Below are 23,989 nucleotides of genomic sequence, written 5' to 3' on the forward strand. Positions count from 1 at the left end.
AGTAAGAGTTGTCTACTATTCTTTAATGTGCTGCTGGATTGTATTTGCTACTCTGTAATTTTCTTCTATGTACTATCTTCCTAAAAGTTTATCTTCAAAAATATTTAACAGTTTAACCAATATAAAACAATTCTGGATTACTGTTTCAAAGTGCTATTATACAAAAAATAAGGTGCAGATAAAAACACTCAACCAGGACTGGAAGGAAACATCAACACAACAAAGGCTATATATGAAAAACTCACAACATCATACCCAATGGTGAAAGACTAAGATTTTCCTCTAAGATCAGGAACAAGATCAGGATGCCTGCTTTTCCCACTTCTATTTAACACAGTGCTGGAAGCTCTAGCCAGAGTAATAAGGCAAGAAAAAGAAATTAAATTCATCCAAATTGGAAAGGAAGGAGTAAAATTATTTCTGTTCACAGATGATATGTCTTATATGTAGAAACCCCTAAATGTTCCACAAAAAAACTGTTAGAATAAACAAATTCAGCAAAGTAACAGGATACAAATTCAACACACAAAAATCAGTTATGTTTCACAATGTTAGAAACCATTAAAACATCAATAAAAAATAAAAATAAAAATTTTCCACTCCTAAAAAAAAAAAATCAGTTATGTTTCTAGACACTAACAATGAACAATCTGAAAAGTAAATTAAGAAAACAATTCCATTAACAATAGCATCAAAAAGAATAAAACACTTAGGAATTAACCAAGGAGGTGAAAGACTTGCACAATGAAAGCTATAAAACATTGCTGAAAAAAATTTAAGACATAAATAAATGGAAAGACACCCCATGTTCTCAGATTGAAAGACCTAATATTGTTAAGATGTCAGTACCACCCAAAGCAATCTGCAGATGCAATGTGATCTCTTTCAGAAACCCAATGACACTTTTTTCAAAATAGAAAGACCATCCTAAAATTCTTGGGGATCTCAAAGGACCCCTAATAACCAAAATAATCTTGAAAACGAACAACCAAGCTGGAGGTCTCAGACTTCCTGATTTTCAAAAACTTATTATAAAACAGTAATCAAAACAGTGTGGTACTGGCATAAAGACAAACATACAGACCAATGGAATAGACTAGAGAGCCCAGAAATAAACCCTCACATATATTGTCAAATAATCTTTGACAATGGTGCCAAGACCACTCAATAGAGAAAGGACAATCTCTTCAACAAATGGTTTTGGGAAAACTAGATATTCACATGCAAATGAATGAAACTGGACCCTTACCTTATGCCATATACAAAAATTAACTCAAAACGGATTAAAAACCTAAATGTAAGATGCAAAACTATAAAACTCTTAGAAGAAAACAGAGGGGAAAAGCTTCATGACACTGGTCTCAGCAATGATTTCTTGACATGAAACAAAAGAAAAACAGACACATGGAACTGTATCAAACTTAAAAACTTACATGCACTAAAAGACAAACAATAGACTGAAAAGGCAACTTACAGAATGGTAGAAAATATTTGCAAATCATACATATGATAAGGGGTTAATATTCAGAATACATAAAGAACTCCTACAACTCAACAATGAAAAATCAAATAACCTGATTAAAAATTGGGCAAAGGACTTGAACAGACATTTCTCCAAAAATGATATACAAATGGCCAACAAGCATATGAAAAGATGCTCAACATTACTAATCATCAGAGAAATGCAAATCAAAAGCACAATGAGATACCACTTCACATCCATTAGGATAGCCACTATCAGAAAAACAGAAAACAAATGTTGGCGAGGATGTGGAGAAACTGGAACCCTTGTGCGTGGTTGGTAGGAAACATAAAATGGTGCAGCTGCTGTGAAAGACAGTATGGCAGTTCCTCAAAAAATTAAAAATAGAATTACCATGTGACCCAGCAATTCCACTAAAAGCAGGGTCTTAAAGAGATTTGTACAATCACGTTCCTAACAGCATTATTCACAACAGCCAAAAGATGGAAGCAACCTAAGTTCCACTGGTAGATGAATGAATAAATGTAGAATACACATACAATGGAATATTATTCAGCCTTTTTTAAAAAGGAAATAAATCTGGATGCATGTTGCAACATGGATGAACCTTGAACATTACGCTAAGTGAAATAAGCCAGTCATAAAAGGACAAATACTGTATGATTCTACGCATATGAGGTACTAAGAGTAGTCAAAGTCATAGAGAAATAAAGCAGAACGGTGTTTGCCGAGGTGGGCTAAGAGGGGAATAAGGAGTTAGTGTTTAATGGGTACAGAGTTTCAGTTTTACAGGATGAAAACAGTTGAGATGGATGGTGGTGATGGTTGCACAACAATGTGGATGTACTTAATGCCACCTGAACTGTAGGTACACTTAAAAATGGCTAAAATGGTAAATTTTACGTATATTTTACAACTCAAAAAAATAATTTTTTAAAAAAGCAAGGTACACCAAGAATGGCAATGAAGAATTCTTAAAAAAAAAAAAACAAAAAAACCCCCCACTATTTATGAAAAATCCTATTTTAAAAATCTAATAGAATATCTAAATTCATTTTATATGTAATAATTTCTTATTAAGCTTGCTCAAGTTAAGAGAGATACGGGCTGGAGCTTAGAAATCTACTGGTATTGGCATTTAAACCTACTGGCATTTAAACATGATAATATTTCAATTTCTCTGCAGTCAGGATTCACATACATAAAGGCTGGAATGTTTCTTAGGATATGAAGTTTCTAATTTTGTTGTATATTATATCATAAAAGTGCTTTTTACTTACCGATTCTCTCATTCCTGCATCAGTTTATCCTATAGGATAAAAGCGATAGGACAATTTTCTAGCTATTGGCAGACATCTGCTAAATCCAGTATATACAGAAGCTATAGAGGAAACAGAAATCTAGTATGATATACTTCTACTTGAAGGTATGCTGCTAACAGCAATGCCAGTTTTTTAGACTTATAGGGCTTCCTTACCCCCCAAACCAGGCCCAGTAAAGTACACAGTTTGGGAGACTAAGACCAAACAAGGCCATGTCATCTACAGATTCTCATCAGCCACAAATGCCCAGTTTCTAAGAGTACACCTATGATCACATGGTACCAATCAGCCAAAGTAGTCTACTTCAATCCACTGATGACTAGTGTACTAGATATGCCATCGTGGGGCCCTCAGCAGCCTGAACTCTTATTGAGTCCATGAAAATTTAGCATGTACATTATTTGAGGTTCTCCTCATTGATCCACTCCACTAACCCAGCAGAAGAAATCGAGACACCCAATGGCTCACCATCATTAGGACAGTCAACACAAGGAGGTCCATAAGCAGAAAGCTGCAGACGACAGATCTGAAATGGGCCACAGATTCTATAACTGTTCCTAAGAACAGTAGGTGCACTGGGCTATTTAAAGAATGTACAATACTCTCCAGCTCTAGTTACTATTAATATAAAAGTTATACTGGTAAAATTAATATTTAGTAAACAACATTCAGGACTGTTATATCTAAATTGTTTTAAGCTTTCAATAATTTGACACTACTTTAAGAGCAGATATGTCTAAGGTGTTTTGAAAATGCATTGTCAAATTTAAGAGTAATGTTTCAGAATAAACATAAACTGCAATTTCTTTGTTATATCTACTAAGATCTATATTCATCATATTGGGAAGCTATCAGTGGTTCTTAAAGTCACACATTATGTGATTGCCAGTATTGAATAAATACTTTGAGAAAGGTTGAGGCAGACTGTGAGAAGAGAACTGTCTGGAACTTACAAAGTTTAAGATAGGAGCAGGATTCAGATCTAAGACCAGAAAGGGGGAAAAATGCTATCACGTTTTTGAAGTTAACATCAAGAAGCTGCTCACAATTTGCTTCTAAATAACCAGGCGAGTTAGAGTGGGAAGGTGGGCAAATAGATGGGGGAACAAAGAAAACAACATCAGCCATAAGTTGGCTGTCTTTGAAGCTGGTGAATGGGTACACGGGGGTTCACTGTACTACCCTCCTTACTTCTTGTAGTTTGAAATTTTCCATAATAATTTGAGTTTAGAAGTTACTCACAAAGGTATGTATAATACACAGGTGACAGAAAAGCTACCTTATAAACTTAATAATATAACGAATAAAATCCAAGTTGGACTTGATCTTGGCAGACCACTGAATTATTTTCATTATTTCAATGAAAGTAAAAACACACACAAAAAAGAACTTTACAGATGTAAATGAGAAACTCTCCATTTATCTCACACCTAAGCTAAATTCTTCAAGTTAGTTAATCCTCACTAGCATGCTCATTAGAATGGAAAAGAAGGTTTCAATCACTGTGGATATATGATGGTACACACTACAAGTCCCTAATCAAAAGAAAGAGAAGCTGGGGTCCCATTCAATGCCTAGAAAAGGCAGCTAGCTTAGAGATCTACCAGATAAAGTCTCAAGATGGTTGGTGGTAATATATGTGAAAGAAATCTTTAAAAGTACAGATCTTAAAACTTCCTAAGTTATTCTAGTAAAAATAAGCAAACATTTAAAGACTAAGCCAAACTGAACATTGCTAAGAAAACTAGACTTGCTATTTCTCCAGAATAAGAAATCTTTATTTCAGGCCCATTTCACTGTCACTAGTTTTCACTATAAGCAAATAAGGCAGGAAAATGTGCTACTAAGCACACCAAAATTAATAAGCCATACATCTACATCAATTATTTAGGCAAGACAAGACTTAACAGTCTGACTTAAGAGTTAGAAAAAAATCTGTAATTATAAATAAGTCAAAACAGGTAGTGAAAAAATATATATATTGAAAGAAACATATACTGAGAGATAAATTGGACTTCACTAAAATTAAAAACTTTTGTGCTTCAAAAGACACCATCAAGAAAGTAAAAAGACAACTAACGGAATGGGAGAAAATATTTGCAAATCATACACTAATAAGGGATTTATATCCAGAATATGTAAAGAACTCTTTCAACTCAACTATAAAAAGACAAATAACCCAATCAAAAATGGAAAAGGGAATTTCAATAGCCATTTCTCCAAAGATATACAAATGGTCAATAAGCATATGAAAAGATGCTCAACATCATTAGTCATCAGGGAAATGCAAATCAAAACCACAATGTGATACAACTTCATTCCCATTAGAACTGCTATAATAAAAAAGAAAAAAAGGAAAATAAGTATTGGTGAGGGTGTAAAGAAACTGGAATCTTCATACACTACCAATGCGGGGGTAAGACGGTGTAGTCACTTTGGAAAACAGTTTTCCCTCAAAAATGTTAAAAGTACCATATGACCCAGCAGTTCTACTCCTAGGTATATACCCAAGAAAAAAACATATCCACACAAAACCTTGCACATGAACAATCATAGCAGCATTATTCATAATATTCAAAAAGTGGAAACAACCCAAATGACTATCAATTGATGAATGGATAATTAAAATGTAGTTTATCCATACCATGAAATATTGCCTGGCAATAAAAAGAAACGAAGTTCTGATACACGCTATGACATGGATGAACCTTGAAAACATGCTAAGTGATATAAGCCAGTCACAAAAGACCACATATTTTATGATTCCATTTATATGAAATGTCCAGTATAAGCAAATCTCTAGAGACAATTAGTGGTTGCCTAGGGCTGGAGAGGTAGGGATGGGAAGTGACTACTAATGGATATAGGATTTGGGGGGGGTTGGGGTGGGAGGGATGGTGATGAAAATGTTCTAAAATTGATTGTGGCAATGGCTGAACAATGCTGTGAATATACTAAAAACCAGTGAACTGTATACTTTAAATGGGTGAGTTCTATGGTATGTGATATATATCTCAATAAAGCTGTAAAAAATATACACAGTGAAATGACAGAGTAATACTCCCAAATATGCCATACTCATGGTTATACTGAAGCTACCTAATATTGTAAACCCCACCAAAATGCTCTAAGTAGATCCAAAAAAGCTCAAGCCTTTAAAATGCAGGGTCACTTAACTGTAAGATAATGAAATGACCCAGCTGAACCTGCTGCAGAGAGGACAGGTGCCAATTACAGATATACCATACCCAAATTCATGTGTGGTGGGAGGCATCACCACAGCTTCATTGTAAGTTAACATTTATACAGTGCTCCCTTAGTGCCAGGACCTATTCTAAGTGCTTCACTTTTACTTTTTTCAAAACAATTTGTGAAGATACAGAGGACAAAATAGATCATCTTGCCCAAAGCCACAGGGCTAACAATTGGTGGTATGAAAATTCAAACCCAAAGTCTAACACCAGAGCTTGCAATCTTAGCTGATCTAGTATTACAGCCTCCTTTAATAAACAAAAAGCTGATACATAAGAAAGATATCTAATTTGAACCTGATCATCACCCATCTCCTACATGGTGTATGTACCACCCAATTAGATTTACCAAAGCCAAGTAATATAAAGATATTTAAAATTAAGGCATGAAAACCTATCATTCATAAAAATATCCATATTCTATTTACCTTCTGTATTACTGACTGTTGGCTCAGGAGTGATTCTCCCATCATGAATATTAGAGGTCTCCTCATCAGCATATATCAAATGGTCGTCTTCTCTATTTTCCGGCCACTGTGGTATCTCTCTTGTGTCTGTTGAGCAGCTGCATACATCTTCATTCTTGTTGAAGTATCTTTGCAGCCACCCTGGCACAATATTCTTAACGGATTCTGTAACCCTGCTAAGAATGCCCTGTTAGGGGGAAAAACACATAAGGCAGTTTTATAAATTTGTCTTTTTAAATATGCGCCTACTTACAGAAAGCCATACCAAGCAAAACACAACTGTTTCCAACAAAGTTTCCTAAAATTCAGTTACTTGAGTTCATGCTGACATAATAGTATTTTACAACTTATATAGACATTATGAAATTCCTACTTTTTCATTCTTCCATATACATATATCCACAAGCCAATAATTGTCCCAAATGGCCACATTATTCTAATCCTTAAAAAACTCCTATAGGTCATCAAATAAGTAATATAAATTTTAGATTTAGTAATAAAATATACACTAAAATGTTATAATCCCAGAGAAAAGGCATCCACTTTGATCCCAGAATATTAAAAGTAGCAATATAAACAATACCTTCAGCAGTTTCCTCAATTATTTTATTGCACATTCTTGAAGAACAAAAATTTAGACAAATGAAAATATGAGAGATTTTTTTAAAGACAGGCAATAAGACAATTATCCCAAAATAATAAACAAGAAATAATCTAAGATTTTTTTTGATGGCAAAATTTTGTTTTATCAAATGTTGCCTGAAAATCTGAAGAATTTTATTACAGTAACTTTTAAAGGGACAAAAAAAATGTGGTGTAACAACTATCAGTATTATTAACATTTATTGTAGTTTTGTTATGTGCCAGGCACTATTCTAAGCAGTTTAAACACATTATTCAATTTAATCCACAATAATTTTATGAAGCAGGTATTAATAGTGCTACTTTGTAGATGAAGAGAGACAATGAAATAAATTGCCCAAGGTACAAACACAACTACTATGGTATATCTATGTTAGAGTAAAAGCATGGGCTTCAGGACTGACAGGACCTACTGTGAAGTCTGAGTCCCTCCCCATGCTTTGATTTGTTCCAGGTAAAATAAGAATAATACCCCCTCCTACTATTATCTAATAGGAATTATAATGAAGATTAAATGAAATAATGTGAAAGCACTTCGCAATTTACAAAATATAACAGAAATATATACTAGTAACTTTATTACTAATGAGAAAAAAAACGTTAGCAGAAACAAACTGGGGTGAGGTAACCAATTTTAGGCAAAAATTTCCTTCACAAAGCAGCATTAGTAGGACTTCAGAGAAAGAGTCACATAAGCAAAAAAAAAACAAATTGGCAGGTACAAAAAACAATAGTCAAAGTCAAGGCAGAATACATAAATCTACCTTAAAAGCAAACCCAAGACAAAGCGGCCTTGAAAAACCCTGTCAAGAGAAAAGATGCAAGATACTTCTGATATAGGTACTTGAATAGTATTTTCTCATTGTTTGAAAAGGTGTAGGTCAGGGCTGGTCCTATGGCATAGTGGTTAAATTCATTCAATCCACTTTGGCAGCCTGGGGTTCACGGGTTTGGATGCCAGGTGCAGACCTATACCACTTGACAGCCATGTTGTGGCAGTAACCACATGCAAAATAGAGGAAGACTGGCACAAATGTCAGCTCAGGGCTAATCTTCTTGAAGCAAAAAACGAGGAGGATTGGCAACAGTTGTTAGCTCAGGGTGACTCTTCCTCAGCAAAAAAAAAAGGTGTAGGTAACAACTGGGAAATATGAAATTATTTCTCCACATATTCTCCAAACAGATATTCTGAACACATCCACAACGTAAGCTCTCTAACATGTGAAGCCAAAGGCCCTAGAATACTCACTACTGAAAAACACAAATCCACTGTTCCCCTTTTCTATGCTAATGTTACACAGTATTAGTTATTTTGGAAAGAAAGATTATATACCTACATCCAAAATTTAATATTTATAAAAACATACATAGAATATTCACTATTTTTAGTTATACTTAAATATTTATTTACTCCCTCCCTATACTTCAAAAAACTTGCAAGTGCTTACAAGCTATAACATAGTTTAAATAAGACTTGAAAAAAGTAAGACATACATGATAAAGTGGTAAGTTAGCTAACACACTATCGTAAGAATTTAGTGTAAAATAAGTCTTTCGTGGACTTCCTCTAAGGTAAGTTTAGATACTATAAGTATCAGAGATTCCTATGATCTCTCTTCACCTAAAGGAACTAAGTACAGAACTTATAATTAACACCATACTTAACCAAAGGTCACTTATGTGGCAGCGTCAGGTATCATGCACAATAACCAGTAAACAAAATTGAACAGTCAAAATGGATATAATAAAGCACATTCACTAAAGGTCACATACTCTGCTTGGAGATCTTTTCTTTTCTAAACTAAAATTTAACCAATTTATCTGATCTCAGCCCACAACAGCTTAGTACAAGAAAATTACACTGACAGAGAAGTTACGAGTGGCACAAGGAACTACAGCATGAAGAGCCTGACAGTAAGAAGAAATGGAGATGATAAAACTGACCCGGAACCATTATAAAAAACCAAACCTCCCTATACTTGAGCATACCTCTATAGGGTAAATGACCCTAAATCATCAAGAAAAGTTAAATTAAGCTCAGTATACTCAAGTACTAGCGGTTCCCAAAGACCAGCAATGTCAGCATCACCTCAGGCCCTATGCCAGCCCTACTATAACTCAGGAGGTAGGAGTCACCTGTTTGAACAAACCCTCCCAAGTGATTTTGATGTACCAGTCATGCACCGCATAACAACATTTTTGGACAATGACGAACTGCATATACAACAGTGGTCCCATAAAATTAGTACCATATAGTCTAGGTGTGTAGTAGGCTATACCACCTACACGTTTGTGTGAGTAAACTCTATGATATTTGCACAGTGACGAAATCGCCTAACGATGCATTTCTCAGAATCTATCCTCATCATTAAGCGACGCACAACTGTATATCTAATCACTATAAAAGGACTACAACAGTGGTTCTCAAATTGGAGTCTTCAGACCAGCAGCACTGGTATCACCTAAGAGCACGTGAGAAATGCAAATCTGCTTGTTTTAACAAGCTCTTCAGGTGATTCTTATGCAAATTAAAGTTTGAGAAACACTGCACTAAAATCATCTAAAACCTAAGTGACTGGTTTCCCAATTAAGCCCATGGTAAATATAATCCTGCCAGCCCTGGTGGTCTACCGGTTAAGACTGGCGCTCTCACCTGCACGGCCTGGGTTTGCTTCCGGGTCAGAAAACCACACCACCAGTCTGCCGGTTGTCATACTGTGGCAGCTGCTCTTATTTCAAACGCCAGCAGGGCCACCCATGGTGGACAGGTTTCAGCAGAGCTTCCAGACTAGACAGACTAGGAAGACGGACCTGGTCAGCCACTTCCAAAAAACTGGCCATGAAAACCCAATGAATAGCAGTGGAGCACTGCGTGACACAGCACCAGAGGGTAAGAGGATGGCACTAACCACAACATAAAGTTTTACCTAAAAGACCAACCTATTTCCATGATCATCTCATTATCTATCAAATACATCATACTATTATACCAATTTTTTTGTTTGTTTTTGTGAGGAGGACTAGCCCTGAGGGCTAACATCTGTGCCCATCTTCCTCTACTTTATATGGGACGCCACCACAGCATGGCTAGACAAGCAGTTCGTTGGTGCACGCCCAGGATCCGAACCTGCGAACCCTGGGCCGCCGAAGCAGAGCACATGTACTTGACTGCTGTGCCACCGGGCCGGCCCTGATCATACCAATTTTTATAAATATCAATTTTTATAAATACCAATTTTTATAACATCAACTCAGAAAACCAAACCAGAAGTAAACATAAAAGCCTACCTCTGAATCTATTTTATTTCCAGTGTTAAAGACTAACACACTTATTTATAGTAAATAACCAACTATCAGATATTAGAATTTTTACAAAACTGCTAGGGCAAAGAAATCTCCTGATTATGCACAGAACTGGGTAGACTATAAAGAGGTACGGGGCCCTGTCTATCAAATAGATTTGGAGAAGTACTTCCCTGCCTGGCAATTTTTTAAGTTTTGAAGTACCAAAGATAGACTTCAGCCACTAATGGAAAACTGAGAAAGAGTGAAGGGAGCTAGAAAAGTGGACAAACAGTCTTCTTACGGAAGAAAAGGTTCCTCCGACTCTCTTACTAAAGAAGGTCTACCTTTTCAAGAGTTCTTGAGAGAGTATGCTTCAAGGCTTTCTGGGAATGGGGTAAATGAGCTTCCTACATGGACCTGAAGGAAGAATGCTTTCTTATATTTAAAAAAAAACAAACTTGAGGGAGAAACAGAGGTACAGTGAGTAAAGGTCTACTAAGGAGTGAATACTCAAATCCTACTTTACCAGATTAGCTTCCTCCCTACTTTCAGAGGGTTCAGCGGTAAGCCTAACCGCCACCATTATAACTTTTTTTTTTAATAATTTTATTTATTTATTTATTTTTCCCCCTAAAGCCCCAGTAGATAGTTGTATGTCATAACTGCACATCCTTCTAGTTGCTGTATGTGGGACGCGGCCTCAGCATGGCCGGAGAAGCGGTGCGTCGGTGCGTGCCCGGGATCCGAACCTGGACCGCCAGCAGCAGAGCACGCACTTAACTGCTAAGCCACAGGGCCGGCCCCCACCGTTATAACTTGACGTAAGTTTTCCTACAGAAAACCTTCTCTGATCCTCCAAGTCTGGGACAGTCACTCCCTTATATTCACCAACAGTGCCCTGGTACTTCCTACATGATGGTAATCTGTCAAACACAATGGGAATTATAGTCTGCCTCTCGCCTCCACTAGAGCATCAGCTGTGAGAGGACAGGCACCAGGTCTGTAAAGTGCACAGATTAGTTGATGCAGTTTTATCTACAACTGCACAGCTCAACCAACCTCTTATTCCCACACATGAATATTCTGTGACAAGTTTCTAAAAAGTACATCAGCAATTTTTGAATTCAAAAATAAATAATACATTTGCTTGTATTACTGGTGTGATGGTTTCACCTTCAGCATATATCATTTTTGTTGCCACACTAATAGCCCTTCCTCCAAAAAACAACTTGTGAAGCTATCCAACAGCATGGGAAAATTGAACCATCCTCTGGAATGATAAATAACACAAAGCCAACTAAATGAAGAGAAGCAGAAAGGTAGCCAAAGAAAGCAAAATTAATGAAGGGCTTAGAAAAATTAACAAAATAAATGAGGCATTAAAATCTTAAAAATATTCCCTGTAACCCTAAAGCAAAGTCTACACTAGATAATCATACACTAAATAATCATAAGCAATGAAGTTAAATTCAAGGATTAAAGGAGTAACCTTTAAACCTGGGCTGATTGGTTTTTTCTCTTCAACAACTAAGGGTTCTTCATTCGGCAAACCATGGCAAAAAACGTCAAAAAATGCCACTGAGATTTAGAATAAATACTCAATTTGGGGGCTAGAAGTAAATTCAATTCAATACTACACATGTACTAAGCACACTCAATATGTAAGGCACTGTGAATATATCAGCTTTTCAAATTACATTTAACCTGAGTTCAAGGATGAAGGCTGAGGCGGGGCAAGACTCTTCTACAGTCGTAACTCAGAACTCATTTGTAATGAAAAAGACATTCTTTTCCCATGTATCTTTTCAGCAATTTGTAATCTCCAAATAACCAGAGACATATCTCCAATATGGTCAACTCCTTACCATCACTATATAGCCTTCCTACTTAGATGAAGCTCTCTATTCCTATTAGTTTTCTTGACTTCAGTTCTGTTCAACTTTCTTTTCTTCACATTATCATCTACTAAATAGTAGTATTCCGATTATAAAATCTCCTTTCTTAAATAATTTCACCGGATCTCTAACTATAAATACCAAATATAATCCATCTTCAGGTTTAAGGTTCCAGAGCCCTATTCTCCCAGAATACACGGCTGTTTTGATTTCTATCCGCTCTTCTGGCTCCCTTTATTTCGTTGAGGCCTGTCACTGACACTGTCACTTAGTTTTCTTCCAGGGTTCTGTGCACACTCTCCTTACCCATTCAACTCCTGCGTCACTCGGCTCTCCTTGCCAAACTTTTTTCAAAGTCTTATTTCATATAGATTCCCTAATCAGTTTTCTCCCTTGCTCCCTCCAAGCCCAAGTGAAGAAGAACAAGGGCTAAGAACCCAAGACTTCACGTGACACAAAGAATATCTAACTATAAAAACATCTTAAACACTAAATAGTAAAAACCTAGATGCCATTCTAATCTTTCAGTTTTTTCAGTTTTTTAATATATCCATTCTAACATTACTTATTTTAACAATGCATCTCTATTATAACTCACACGCAGTTATTTCCATGACGGAAAAAAGTAAGGAAGTATTAAAATTCTAATGCAGTTATATTGAATCTAATTTCAATAATCTGAATTTAACCTCCAAATCTAAACTATTATTTGTCATATTTTACAACCTACAGATAGTTGTTCAGCAGCCAAGCTTTCCCTATCCACCCAGTTCAAATCTTCTAGCCATTCAAAATCCACACTTTTCATTTCTCTTCTCAACTTTAAGAGATCAAGCCAAAATACATGAGTGTAAAAATTATTCTGGTTAAAAAATTAAAAACTACAATTGGCTACAAATTTCAACTTCCTTCAAAACTCTCTGCCACTAATGCAGTAAGGAGAAACATGACCTGGCTTCATCTCTTATTTTTAGTTATTCATATGATAGAGGCGGTATTAACAGATAATTAACAGCAATCATACAACAAGGACAAGAAAAGGAGTCCCCACAAGACCTTTCAAACTAGCAACAGGAGACCCAATAAAAGCCCAAAGCAGTTTAACCCACTAAAAGTTACCTACAAGATACTGTCACTTTTCTTACATCATCTGTTTGAAAACTGGATGTAAGTTTATTTCTTAAATCACACTATGAAAGAGAGAAATGAAATCAAGCAAACTGAAATATCTATAGGCAGAAAAGGCATTCTACCATTCTGTTTCTGACAGCAAACACAGTATATTATGTCTGGTGGCAAGACTTTAAACTGGGCTTTCCAACACAGAAGAATCTTTTAAAAGTATATTACAACCATGACCATAAGCTACGTAGCTACAAATAAAACATTTTTGAAAATACAAGGTCATTACATCTTTCCAAGAATATTCTGTGCCTAATGAAAATGGTTTTAATTAGTGACATGAGACCAAAGTCTTCATTTTACTTCAAACTAATAGATAACTGGCTCATCAGGGGACTTTCCAGGAAACAGAAACAACACCTGGGTTTTTTGGTCATTTATCCTATTAGATAAATTAGTAAGTAAATTGATAAAATATCACACACAATGGCTGCTCATCATAAACAAAAAACCTACTTTGCATTAAAGAATTTAAAACTTTGGTTTATTTTCCTCTATACCTAAATGACTGGCATTCCTTTTTTTTTTTTTTAATGGTTTTGTGTGTGTGTGTGTGTGCGTGAGAAAGATCAGCCCTGTGCTAACATCTGCCAATCCTTCTCTTTTTGCTGAGGAAGACTGGCCCTGGGTTAACATTCTCACCCATCTTCCTCTACTTTATATAGGACGCCGCCACAGCATGGCTTGACAAGCAGTGCATCGGTGTGCGCCTGGGATCCGAACCAGTGAACCCTGGGCCGCCGCAGCAGAGCGCGTGCACTTAACCACCTGCGCCACCGGGCTGGCCCCCTGACTGGCATTTCTATGAGGAAAATTATGTTAAAAATAAATAAGTATTTAAGATGGTAGTAACAGTTTAAAGTTTGGCCTTTTCACTCAGGAAACAAGTCCTTAAATCCAAATGAGCCTAGAAAAGATTGAACTTCAGTACATAAAGGAAACTAAGAGGCAGCAAAATTCAGAGAATTAAAACATTTAAATCAAAAGGTTCTATTTAATCACAACAATTTCAAATGAGTCCTTACTACATATGCCAGGCCCTGTTCTAAGAGCTTTCCTTATATTATCTCATTTAACCCTCACAACAATTTCCACTTTACAGATGAGTAAATTAAACAGAGAGAACTTAAATAACTTGTCCAAGTCCTGGTGAACAGGGATTCAAACCCAGATACTCTGACTCCATTATAGCACATTTTTTTTCCTATCAACTATTTCCATTTCTATTTTCACTAATAGTATTAAACATCTAGGATAAAGCAAATAAAAAGTCAAAACTGCTTAGTGACTTCTGGAAGGAATTAAGTATTCAACCTCTAAATATCCCTCCTTTTCAAAACTGGGAACACTCTTTAGCCACCAGATACCAACCAGGACATACTTATTCAGGACCACGTATCGTACAGAAGCTACCAAAACGAAAAAAACAGTACATTATCATATAAACCAAGGTTGGGCAAACCGTGGTCTGTGGGCCAATTTCAGCCCTTCGCCTGTTTGTATACAGGCCTCAGGCTAAGAATAATTTTTACATTTTTTAAAGGATTATAAAAACAAAACAAAGAATTTTGGCAACAAGGCCTAAAATATTTACTATGTGGCCCTTTACAGAAAAAGTTTGTTGACTCCTGATCTAAGCTACTTGAATAGATAAAAGGGTTTCCCCCACCTTTTTTTTTGAAATAGCTAAATGCAGGAACTGATCTGTAAGACAAACTACCTCTAGGAAGAGAAAATGAGTGGACTCCCTTGGTTCCAAACTAGAAAACAAAACCTCTGAAGCACACCCCCCAAAAAAGGGCAAAAATAAGTAGTTCCCTCTCACCAGGAGGTGGCAGTAGATTCTTCCAGAGGCAAGGTTCTGGTTTGCCCGTGGGCTCAAGTTTTTTGTGGTGGCTATTAAGAAAAGCAGCTTGACCTCTCCAGAGCTGACTTTTTGGGCCTGACAATCTGCACAAAAAGGAAACGGGAAAGGAGACTGAAGAGGTGACAAGAACTAACCACATCCTCTTTAGTGACCTGTTCACTCCCAACTAGAAAAATGACACCATTTCCTAAATGCATCTGGGCTAAGAGTTAGGAGGCAGGGATGAAGGCAAGTGAAAATGATCAACTTACACTACTCAGGGCTGTTCTTCATTTTTGCTTCTTCTCTTAAGTTACTTCCCTTCAGTTAGTTAAGACAATGGATTTAAGTTTCCACCACTTCGAGCAAGATGCCATTTTAAAGAACAGAAGTTAAAAGGAAAAAATGTAAACTAGATCTATCTCAGCAGAGCTAAACCAGAAGAAATCAAAACAGGAAATTACAAGTCAGTTGAACACACGCAAAAGTCACAGGTACTGCGTGACTGCGTGACTGCACAAGCCAGTTGGCCTGACAGGCAATGGCAAACATCCATTAACTAATAGTGCCAGACCTCTCATTCTTATTCCAACTCTCTACCACATATCCCAAAACTTCATTTTTGCCCAGAAACTCTTAGACACTTAATCAAATAACATTAGTATAAAACATGCCATGTCATGAAGCTCCTTGATATTCATGATGACTCAGCAGCTGCTGCAAAACATAGAGAGGTGACAGCCCAGGATAGTACAGCAAGCAGGTAGTCTACAAATCCACAAAAGTTCCAGTAAAGACTAAAGAAAGTCCTTATTTTAAGATGAACAAAATCGATAAATTAAAGAGTATTCTTTTGTATACTCCTGGACACATACTTTTCTTTGGTAGTTTCTGCCAATGTTAAGTAACACCTACAGTGTTGATCAAGAAACTCCCAAACATCTTTAATCTCAACCCAAAAGCTAAAAATGTATTTCCTTTTTCAATTAAATGGCTGAGGTAAGAAGCTGAAAGCATTTTTGATAAGGGGAAATGATAAAATTATCAAGCTCTAAAACAAAACTACACTGAAATTATATCAGCTCTAAGACAATTTGGATCATAGGTGTTACGTTGTTAAGGCATCATCTCCCCCAAATTAGATTTTTATCTAAATACCTTTAAAAGTAAGCTGTGATTATAACTTCTGCCACCTGGAATATACTAGCTCCTTTCTAAACTCTGTCCAGACCATCCAATGATCTGTATTTAAAACATTTCATTTTTTATGTAGTAACTTTCTCTTAGGGAGACCTAAGACAGCACTCAGACATTTATTCTTCAGGAGAAACAGAAAGCATGTGTGTCTAACTTCCATTCTACAAAAGGATTAGGTTAAATGGCCAGGCTTGTGACCTGAATTCTAATCTTAAATCTGCCTGGAAGTATATACCCCTGTTTCTCACAAAGAAATCTGAAAACCAAGTACTTTCTGCATATATTTACCTGGGGGGAAACTGGTGAGAGATAATAGTAATGCCAAGACTTCTAACCATTAGTAGAGGACTACTTAATATTATAAACCACAATTTTTACTATCAAAAAATTTCCCTCAAATCTTTACTTTTAAAATTCTGTTGTTTTTTAATGATACAATTTAACACCACTACCAAACATGTTAAAGTGTCCAATATTCATCATCATCCAGAATAAGGCAACCTAGGAAGTCTACCTTTAACAGTATGCAACAAGTTATCAGACCCTTTTGCTGTACGGTACTTCTGTTTTTTTAACAAGTTTAAGATATACACTTACTTCCCACCTCAGCATCACAGAGAAGTTTTATTAGTGACTTTTATCAAAATAAGTTTTTAACATTTTCCCACTCAACCCCCATAATAAACACGTAACGTTTAAAAAACGAAATTTCCTCAGACTCAAATGTCTCATTTACAATTAGGATAAACTCCTTTTCATAATTTCACACACCCATGAGTGCACAAGGTGGTTAAATTCTAAGACCACCAACATGCCTGGAATGTCCAAAGTACCTAAACTTCTAGAATACGCCCCATAATATTAAAATATTTTGTGCATGAGACCAGAACTGGAGTCCCGGTCAACTGTGCATAATGGCCAAGTCTACCCTCCAAAATAAAGGGAAGGGGAGGGATAGAAAGTGGAGAAGGAAGAGTCTCACAAAAGAGAAAAGACGTAAGGGTGGAGAGGGACTTTCAAAATGCCCCACTGCCACGGTAAGTCTAACCCGGTTAAGAAAAAAAAAATCTAAGCCAATGCTCTCAGATCGGGGAGGAACAAGACCAGAGGAGATGGAGAATTAATTAATAGGTTGAGACTAAGTTATTCCACTTTCTGTGTAACAGCGCCCCCGCCAACCCCCGGAGGCCGATCCCTCCGGGCAGCCCCCTCCCCACACGCACTGAAACGCGGGAGACTAGAAAACAGGCAAGCGCAGAGGCCTCCAGCCACATCTTTTCCTTTCTCCCTCGGGAGGACGTGAGTAATACCCTCAACCCCCCAAACCCCGCCAAAAGCGAAAGAAACGCGGGCATCGTGGGCCTAGAGTTGCTGTTCCCGCCCTGCGCCCGTCCGGGGGAAGCCCCTGGCCTGGAGGGCTGGCGAGAGGCGGCCCGAACCACACGTGGGTGCCGCAAAGATGGGCCTGTGTCAGCCCACTTCCCGTCGCCACCCCGCCCGCCTGCGCTCCCGCCGCCTCGCTCGGGCCTTTCCGCAGGCCCTCCCGTCCGCTCCACGTGGGGCGCCAGGGCCCCTCGCTGCCTGTTCCCTCCCGCCGAGTTCCCGACCCGCTAGGCCACCACCGCGTCGGGGTCCCGTACCTGGTGCTGTTGTCGCCCCTGCTGGTAAGGCTTAATTGGCCCCTGGTGGCACCGCCGCGTCCGGATCTTGCCGCCACCGCCCCCTCCTATTCCTCCGGCTCCCGAGGCCATGGCGGAGCCTCCGCTGCTTCCCCCTCCCGGGCGGGTAAGGGGGCGGGAGAGGCAGAGGCGGCGGCCTTAGAGCACCCCCGCCCGGCCCCAGCCCAACAGTCCGCCCGCACTGCCCACACAGCGGGGCACAAGCACACCAGGAACGGCGAGGTTGCGAGCTGGAGTGGCGAGAGGACGCGCGCTGGCAGCGGGGCAGGCGGTGGCGGCGACAGAGGCCGAGGAGCTGGCTCCGGTCCGGCAGCCTCCCGCGGACCCCCGCCTCTGTGTATGTCACGGTCTCTATGGAGATCCCCCGCAGAGGACAGCGAAGCGGCTCCGGGCGCTTAGGCCTAACTCGACCGCCGGCTGATGGGGATTCTTCTTCCGTCGCCCTAGTCGTAGCTGCCGCAGTTGAAGCCGCCGGCGCCGCCCGCCTACCCCTCCCCTTTGCGCACAGCGCCCGCCCCGCCGCCGTCGTCGTCCCTGCAGTCGCCGCTGCTGCTGCGCCTATTGCCGCTGCTAAGGCCGCCGCCGCGGTCGCGAGCCAGAATGCCGTCACTCGTCAGCGCCGGACCAGTTTGCGTCATCACCCTGCGACCGCGTGATAGGCGAAGAGGAAGGAAGGGCTTGTCGAGCCCGCGCTCTCGGCCGCGCAGCCCGCTGGGAAACGTAGTTCAGCGGAAGAACGCGAATTCTCAGGAGGACGAGGAAGGAGATGCGCGGATCGCCGCGAAGTCACCAAGCCAGAGAGTCTGTTCACTTTGCCGCTCTTGGCTGTAAACTTAAACTTTGAAAGAGGCATTTAACATGAAAACAGTAACGTTCCCACTCTACTTCTCCCCATGATTTGATAAAGGGAGCAGAAAGTAAGCAGATAATAAAATCAAAGACGGGAGCTAATAACATAAAAAGAAAAAAAAAACTGGTTGAAAAAATAATGTCCATGATCTTTAAGCCTAAAGCAGAATTAGAAAATATATACAGTTTCATTAATGTTCCATTAAACATATAAGTGCTTTGTCGTCAAATACACAAAGGCTGGAATTCCAGCTCTGCTGCTCTCTGGCTTGACCTTGGATAAGTCAAAACCTGAGCCTTGGCTTCCTCCTCTATAACGTGAAACTTTAAAATCCACCTTATAGGGCCGGCTCCGTGGCTTAGCGGTTAAGTGCACGCGCTCTGATGCTGGCGGCCCCGGTTCGGATCCCGGGAGCGCCCCGAGGCACCACTTCTCCGTCCAACGTGAGGCCGAGTCCCACGTACAGCAACTAGAAAGATGTGAACCTATGACATACAACTATCTACTGGGGCTTTGCAACTAGAAGGATGTGAACCTATGACATACAACTATCTACTGGGGCTTTGGGGGGAAAAAACTGAATAAATAAAATCTTAAAAAAAAAAAATCCACCTTATAGAACTGTTGTGATCATCTACGTAGAGCACTTAGTATGTTTCCTGGTAGACAATAAATGGCTACAATTATTACCTACGCAGTCAGCTCACATTAGAGGTAAGCGGTCTGTTATCAGTAATAAAAGTATATATATATTTGCTCCAAATAGAAGGCATCATATTTAGGAAAGTGAGTTAGGCTCAAAGATGGAATCCACAAAATACGAATAGAGATTGTAGGAGTTGACCATTAGGAAGATCTTGGTGATCACGCGGTCTAGCCCTCTCATTCAACGGACAAGACAGCGATCCAGAGAATTCAAGTGGCATGTTGGCGGACACTGAGCTGGGCAGGCAAAGCCAGGACTATAACCCAACTTTTCTGTAAGAGTTGAGACAAGCAACTGAATGATTAGGGAGAAAAATCTGCCACTGTGAAAAAACATGGGCTTAATGTTCTGTTTGAGCCAGTTGATCTTAAAGCTTATAAATAGCTTTAGAGTCAAATAGACAATTTCAAATCTATCACTTACTAGCTGTGTAGCCTTGGGGGAGTTACTGATCCTCTTTCTAAGCTTCAGTTTTCTCATCTGCAAACAGAATGAATATTAACCTCAACAGGGTGGCGCGTCTGATGAAAGGACTAATGTATATATTATAGCTCATAATGATTGCTTAGATAGAAAGCATCTAACATCATCCAGCTATCAGACACAGATAAATTAACTCCAAGACTTTTATACCATCTCCACCACCAAACTGCACAATTCAAACCACTGTATAAATCATATAAGTCAAATTGTAAAACCAAACTTACAGTACCTTGGAATTTGCAAGGAACCATGTTGTATCAGACCTAGGTTTACAGAGCAAATGACGGCTTTCAGTGGCGCTCCTGTCCGTAACCACCAAGACTATAAAAAGTTGCAGAATATGATAGACAGAATGAATCCACTTGCTCTTGTGCTTCCCTGTCCTAGCTTCATGCCCCCTTCCACCACTGACTCCCCCCTGGACTCTCCAGGTATGCATACTCTTCTTCTGGAAGCACCTCATCCTTCTTAAATACAATTGTTTGTCTTTCACAATTTTTAGCTAGGTATTTGGCAAGCGGAGTAAGGTAATTTTTAATAAGCTAACTCACAGGGAAGATCTGTACCTAAATCTTTAAATGGGCTACATATATAGGAGATGGAACTGTAGCCACATCCCATCTTCCCTTTTCAGCCCACCGGACTCAAAATTCCCAGCACAGGAGAGTGGACTGGCTGGGACTCAAAACCCATCCCTTTCTTGGAGGCTATTTGATGTGTGGGGACAGCCTTCACAGCCAAGCTTTGAAGGAAGGGACATGCAAAAGAGCTGGGCCTAACTAAAACGAAACTTTAGAATAGAAAATTGGTAGGATTTGAGGAGATATGGGAAAATCCACATCCCCCTTTAGACTTGATCTCAATTGTTTACCCCATTTTACGGTTATTTCTTTGAAGTAAAACAACATTTGAGGGAACAAGAATACATTAGTCCCACATTTATGTGATTGAGTTCCTGGAAACATTACCAGGCTTGACAGCAGAGAGAGAATAAGAGACAAGAAGAAATCCGCATTCAAAACTTCTTAATTTTGGGCCAGCCCCCTGGCTTAGCGGTTAAGTGCACGTGCTCCGCTGCTGGGGGCCCGGGTTCGGATCCCTCGGATCCCTGGCGCGCACTGACGCACCGCTTCTCCGGCTATGCTGAGGCTGTGTCCCACATACAGCAACTAGAAGGATGTGCAACTATGACATACAACTATCTACTGGGGCTTTGGGGGGGAAATAAATAAATAAAAGTTAAAAAAAAAAAAACTTCTTAATTTTACCTCGAAATAGTATCAGCCTCACTATGGGATGAAGTAACTTCTTTTGCATAGTTTGAGATTCTAAAATAACATTGTTTCTGTGCTGAAATTCAGTTTGGAGTTACAAATCACCAAACCTAGAGTTCCTCACACATTTTTGGTACAAAATTCATTCTTTAAGTGGGAATTACTAGTAGTAGAATGGGTTATAATAAGTTATTCTGATTATAACTTACAGAATCTACCTGCATTCAAATAAATAATTATTGAACATTTCTCTAAGAGATACTACATATAAATTGGAAAGAATATCAAATGGCATGGAACAATAATAGGGGTTCTTGAAATCCTTCCAGCCATATTAAGAGTTAACAGGTTTTGAGGAAGGAAATTATTATTATTTAGTACTTATAATTAAGCAATTTCTATAGATCATTAAATTTAATCCCTAAAAACCCTATGAGATTCTGTAGTTCACAGCATTGGAAACTATGACTTGTAAATTTTGTATTATGAGCTAGCTATCTTCTTTATTCATCCTTTCCTTTTTATTATTAACTTCTACTCCCATTGGTCTTTAGGCCTAGACAAAACTGAAATGATTCTGAGAAGTGACCTTATGTTTTGGGTTGTTTCACTGAGTATATTTTAATAGAAACTCATTTCTCCCCTACTAGGTTTTAAACTCCTAGCAGATAAGGAATTTTTCTCATAGCTATATCCTGAACACACAGAACAGTGTTAACAGTCACTCTGTATATACTATAGCTCATTTGCCCAATATCCAATTACTACCAATGTCAACTGTTTCCATTTTATTAGAATAAATAGTACAATGATGAAAACAGCTAAACTGATTTATATAACCTTTCCTGGCTTGCCTGTATTCATTTACTATACTGCATAACAAATTAATGTTTCTCAAATTCATTTATTTATTCCTGATAAAGCGTTTGTAAGAATCATGAACAAATCCCCATCATAATGTTATATAGAGATTTTCACGTAATTCTAATAATCCTGAGAGAAATTATTTTCCTCATTTGAAACTGGGGCACTACTGAAGGGATAAAAAAATAGTTAAAAAATTATTTTAAAAATAATAGCAGTCAATACTTGAAATGATTTCTCTTCCTCTCAAAGCCCATGCTCTCACTTTGCCATCGCTCTGCCATTTTTTTGGCCAGTTTTGGAACCTACCTATCACTTAAATGTTTGTTAGATCCTGGTTCTAGTCTTGCTGCATAGTGAGAGTGGATATTTGCCCAGCTGTATGATGTGATAGCCATTGGAGAGACCAGACTCAAATCGCTGGCTTAGGATCACCTGGGAATACAAGGACTCCCATTATGGCATGGGGATATGAGGACATGTTGTAGGATGGGAGTGAGTGTACATCAGCAGGGGCATTTGGGTGGAAGGGATATTGTACATCAGGCCCCCAAATCTCAGAGAGAAGCTGTGTTAGCAAGATCAACAGAATTCAACGTATATCATAGAAACAAAAGAATACTGTGAAGGATAGAGAAAAAACTAAGAGGTATTCATATTCAGACCAAGGGGCAGAACCTGACACAAAACACAGAAGGACAGGAATTCCTTCCCAATAACCAAGCTGAAAACAAAGATTAGCCCAACTTCACTTTTCTTAAACTTGAACCTGGTTTTTTCAGCCAAAACAGATGGTGTATTGGGAGAGATCTCAATTTATGAAAAGCCTATTATTATTAGAGTCCCTGTCCTCCAAGAAACTTCTTTATTTTTCCCCATATAGTATTGGAACTGTCTGCCAATTATAAATTAGCAAATAGAGAGGCTGCTGACCCTTCTCTAAGAGATAGGAAATATCCACTAATTACAAATGAAATACAATTTAGTCTAAGCCCAACCTGGATGAAAAACCTCCTCTATATATTCTTCAAAAGGTAAGACAATTTTGCGGGCCAGCCCCAGCCCCATGGCCTAGCGGTTAAGTTCAGCACGCTTGCTTCAGTGGCCCAGGATCGGTTCCTGGGCATGGACCTACACCACTTGTTGGCAGCCATGCTGTGGCAGCAACCCACATACAAAATAGAGGAAGACTGGCATAGATGTTAGCTCAGGATAAATCTTCCTCAACTGGGGGGTGGGGGGGAGTAAGACAATTCTGGCCAAAGGAGTATTTAGAGATGACAGTTACAAGAAGTTAGAAAGTTATGTTTTTATTTTACCCTACCAACACAAAATGAGGTATCTGCTATGTCTATTGAAGCAAATTATTATTTTATTGAGAGAAGTTTTAGATAGATCTCCATGATCTTACACACACATTTTCATGCGATAATTATTACCAAGCATTTCATTCGATAGAACAGTAAGATGAAATTAGTGTTTTTTTTTAATTCATTATATTATACACTTCAGTCTCAACTGCAGAATTGCAAAGTGGGGTTGAGATTCTAGAAAGTTATTGGG

General features: G+C 38.7%; 1 protein-coding gene across 2 annotated transcripts in view; it reads right to left on the reverse strand.

Annotated features, from left to right (window-relative positions):
- Positions 1–18,353, reverse strand: part of NUP153 (nucleoporin 153) — a 71,709-nt gene extending 53,356 nt beyond the window's left edge. For both annotated transcript variants that reach the window (XM_087438057.1, XM_004432094.3), the window contains exons 1-2: positions 18,211–18,353; positions 6,485–6,710 (exon numbers count right to left, since the gene is read on the reverse strand). In XM_087438057.1, coding sequence (XP_087294183.1) covers positions 6,485–6,710; positions 18,211–18,321 — 337 coding nt within the window. In that variant the 5' untranslated portion in view covers positions 18,322–18,353. The remainder of the gene's footprint in view (positions 1–6,484; positions 6,711–18,210) is intronic.
- Between the last annotated feature and the right edge of the window lie 5,636 nt (positions 18,354–23,989).

Source organism: Ceratotherium simum, chromosome 13 (assembly GCF_057802395.1).
Source record: "Ceratotherium simum simum isolate JZ-2026a chromosome 13, ASM5780239v1, whole genome shotgun sequence".
Lineage (NCBI taxonomy): Eukaryota > Metazoa > Chordata > Mammalia > Perissodactyla > Rhinocerotidae > Ceratotherium > Ceratotherium simum.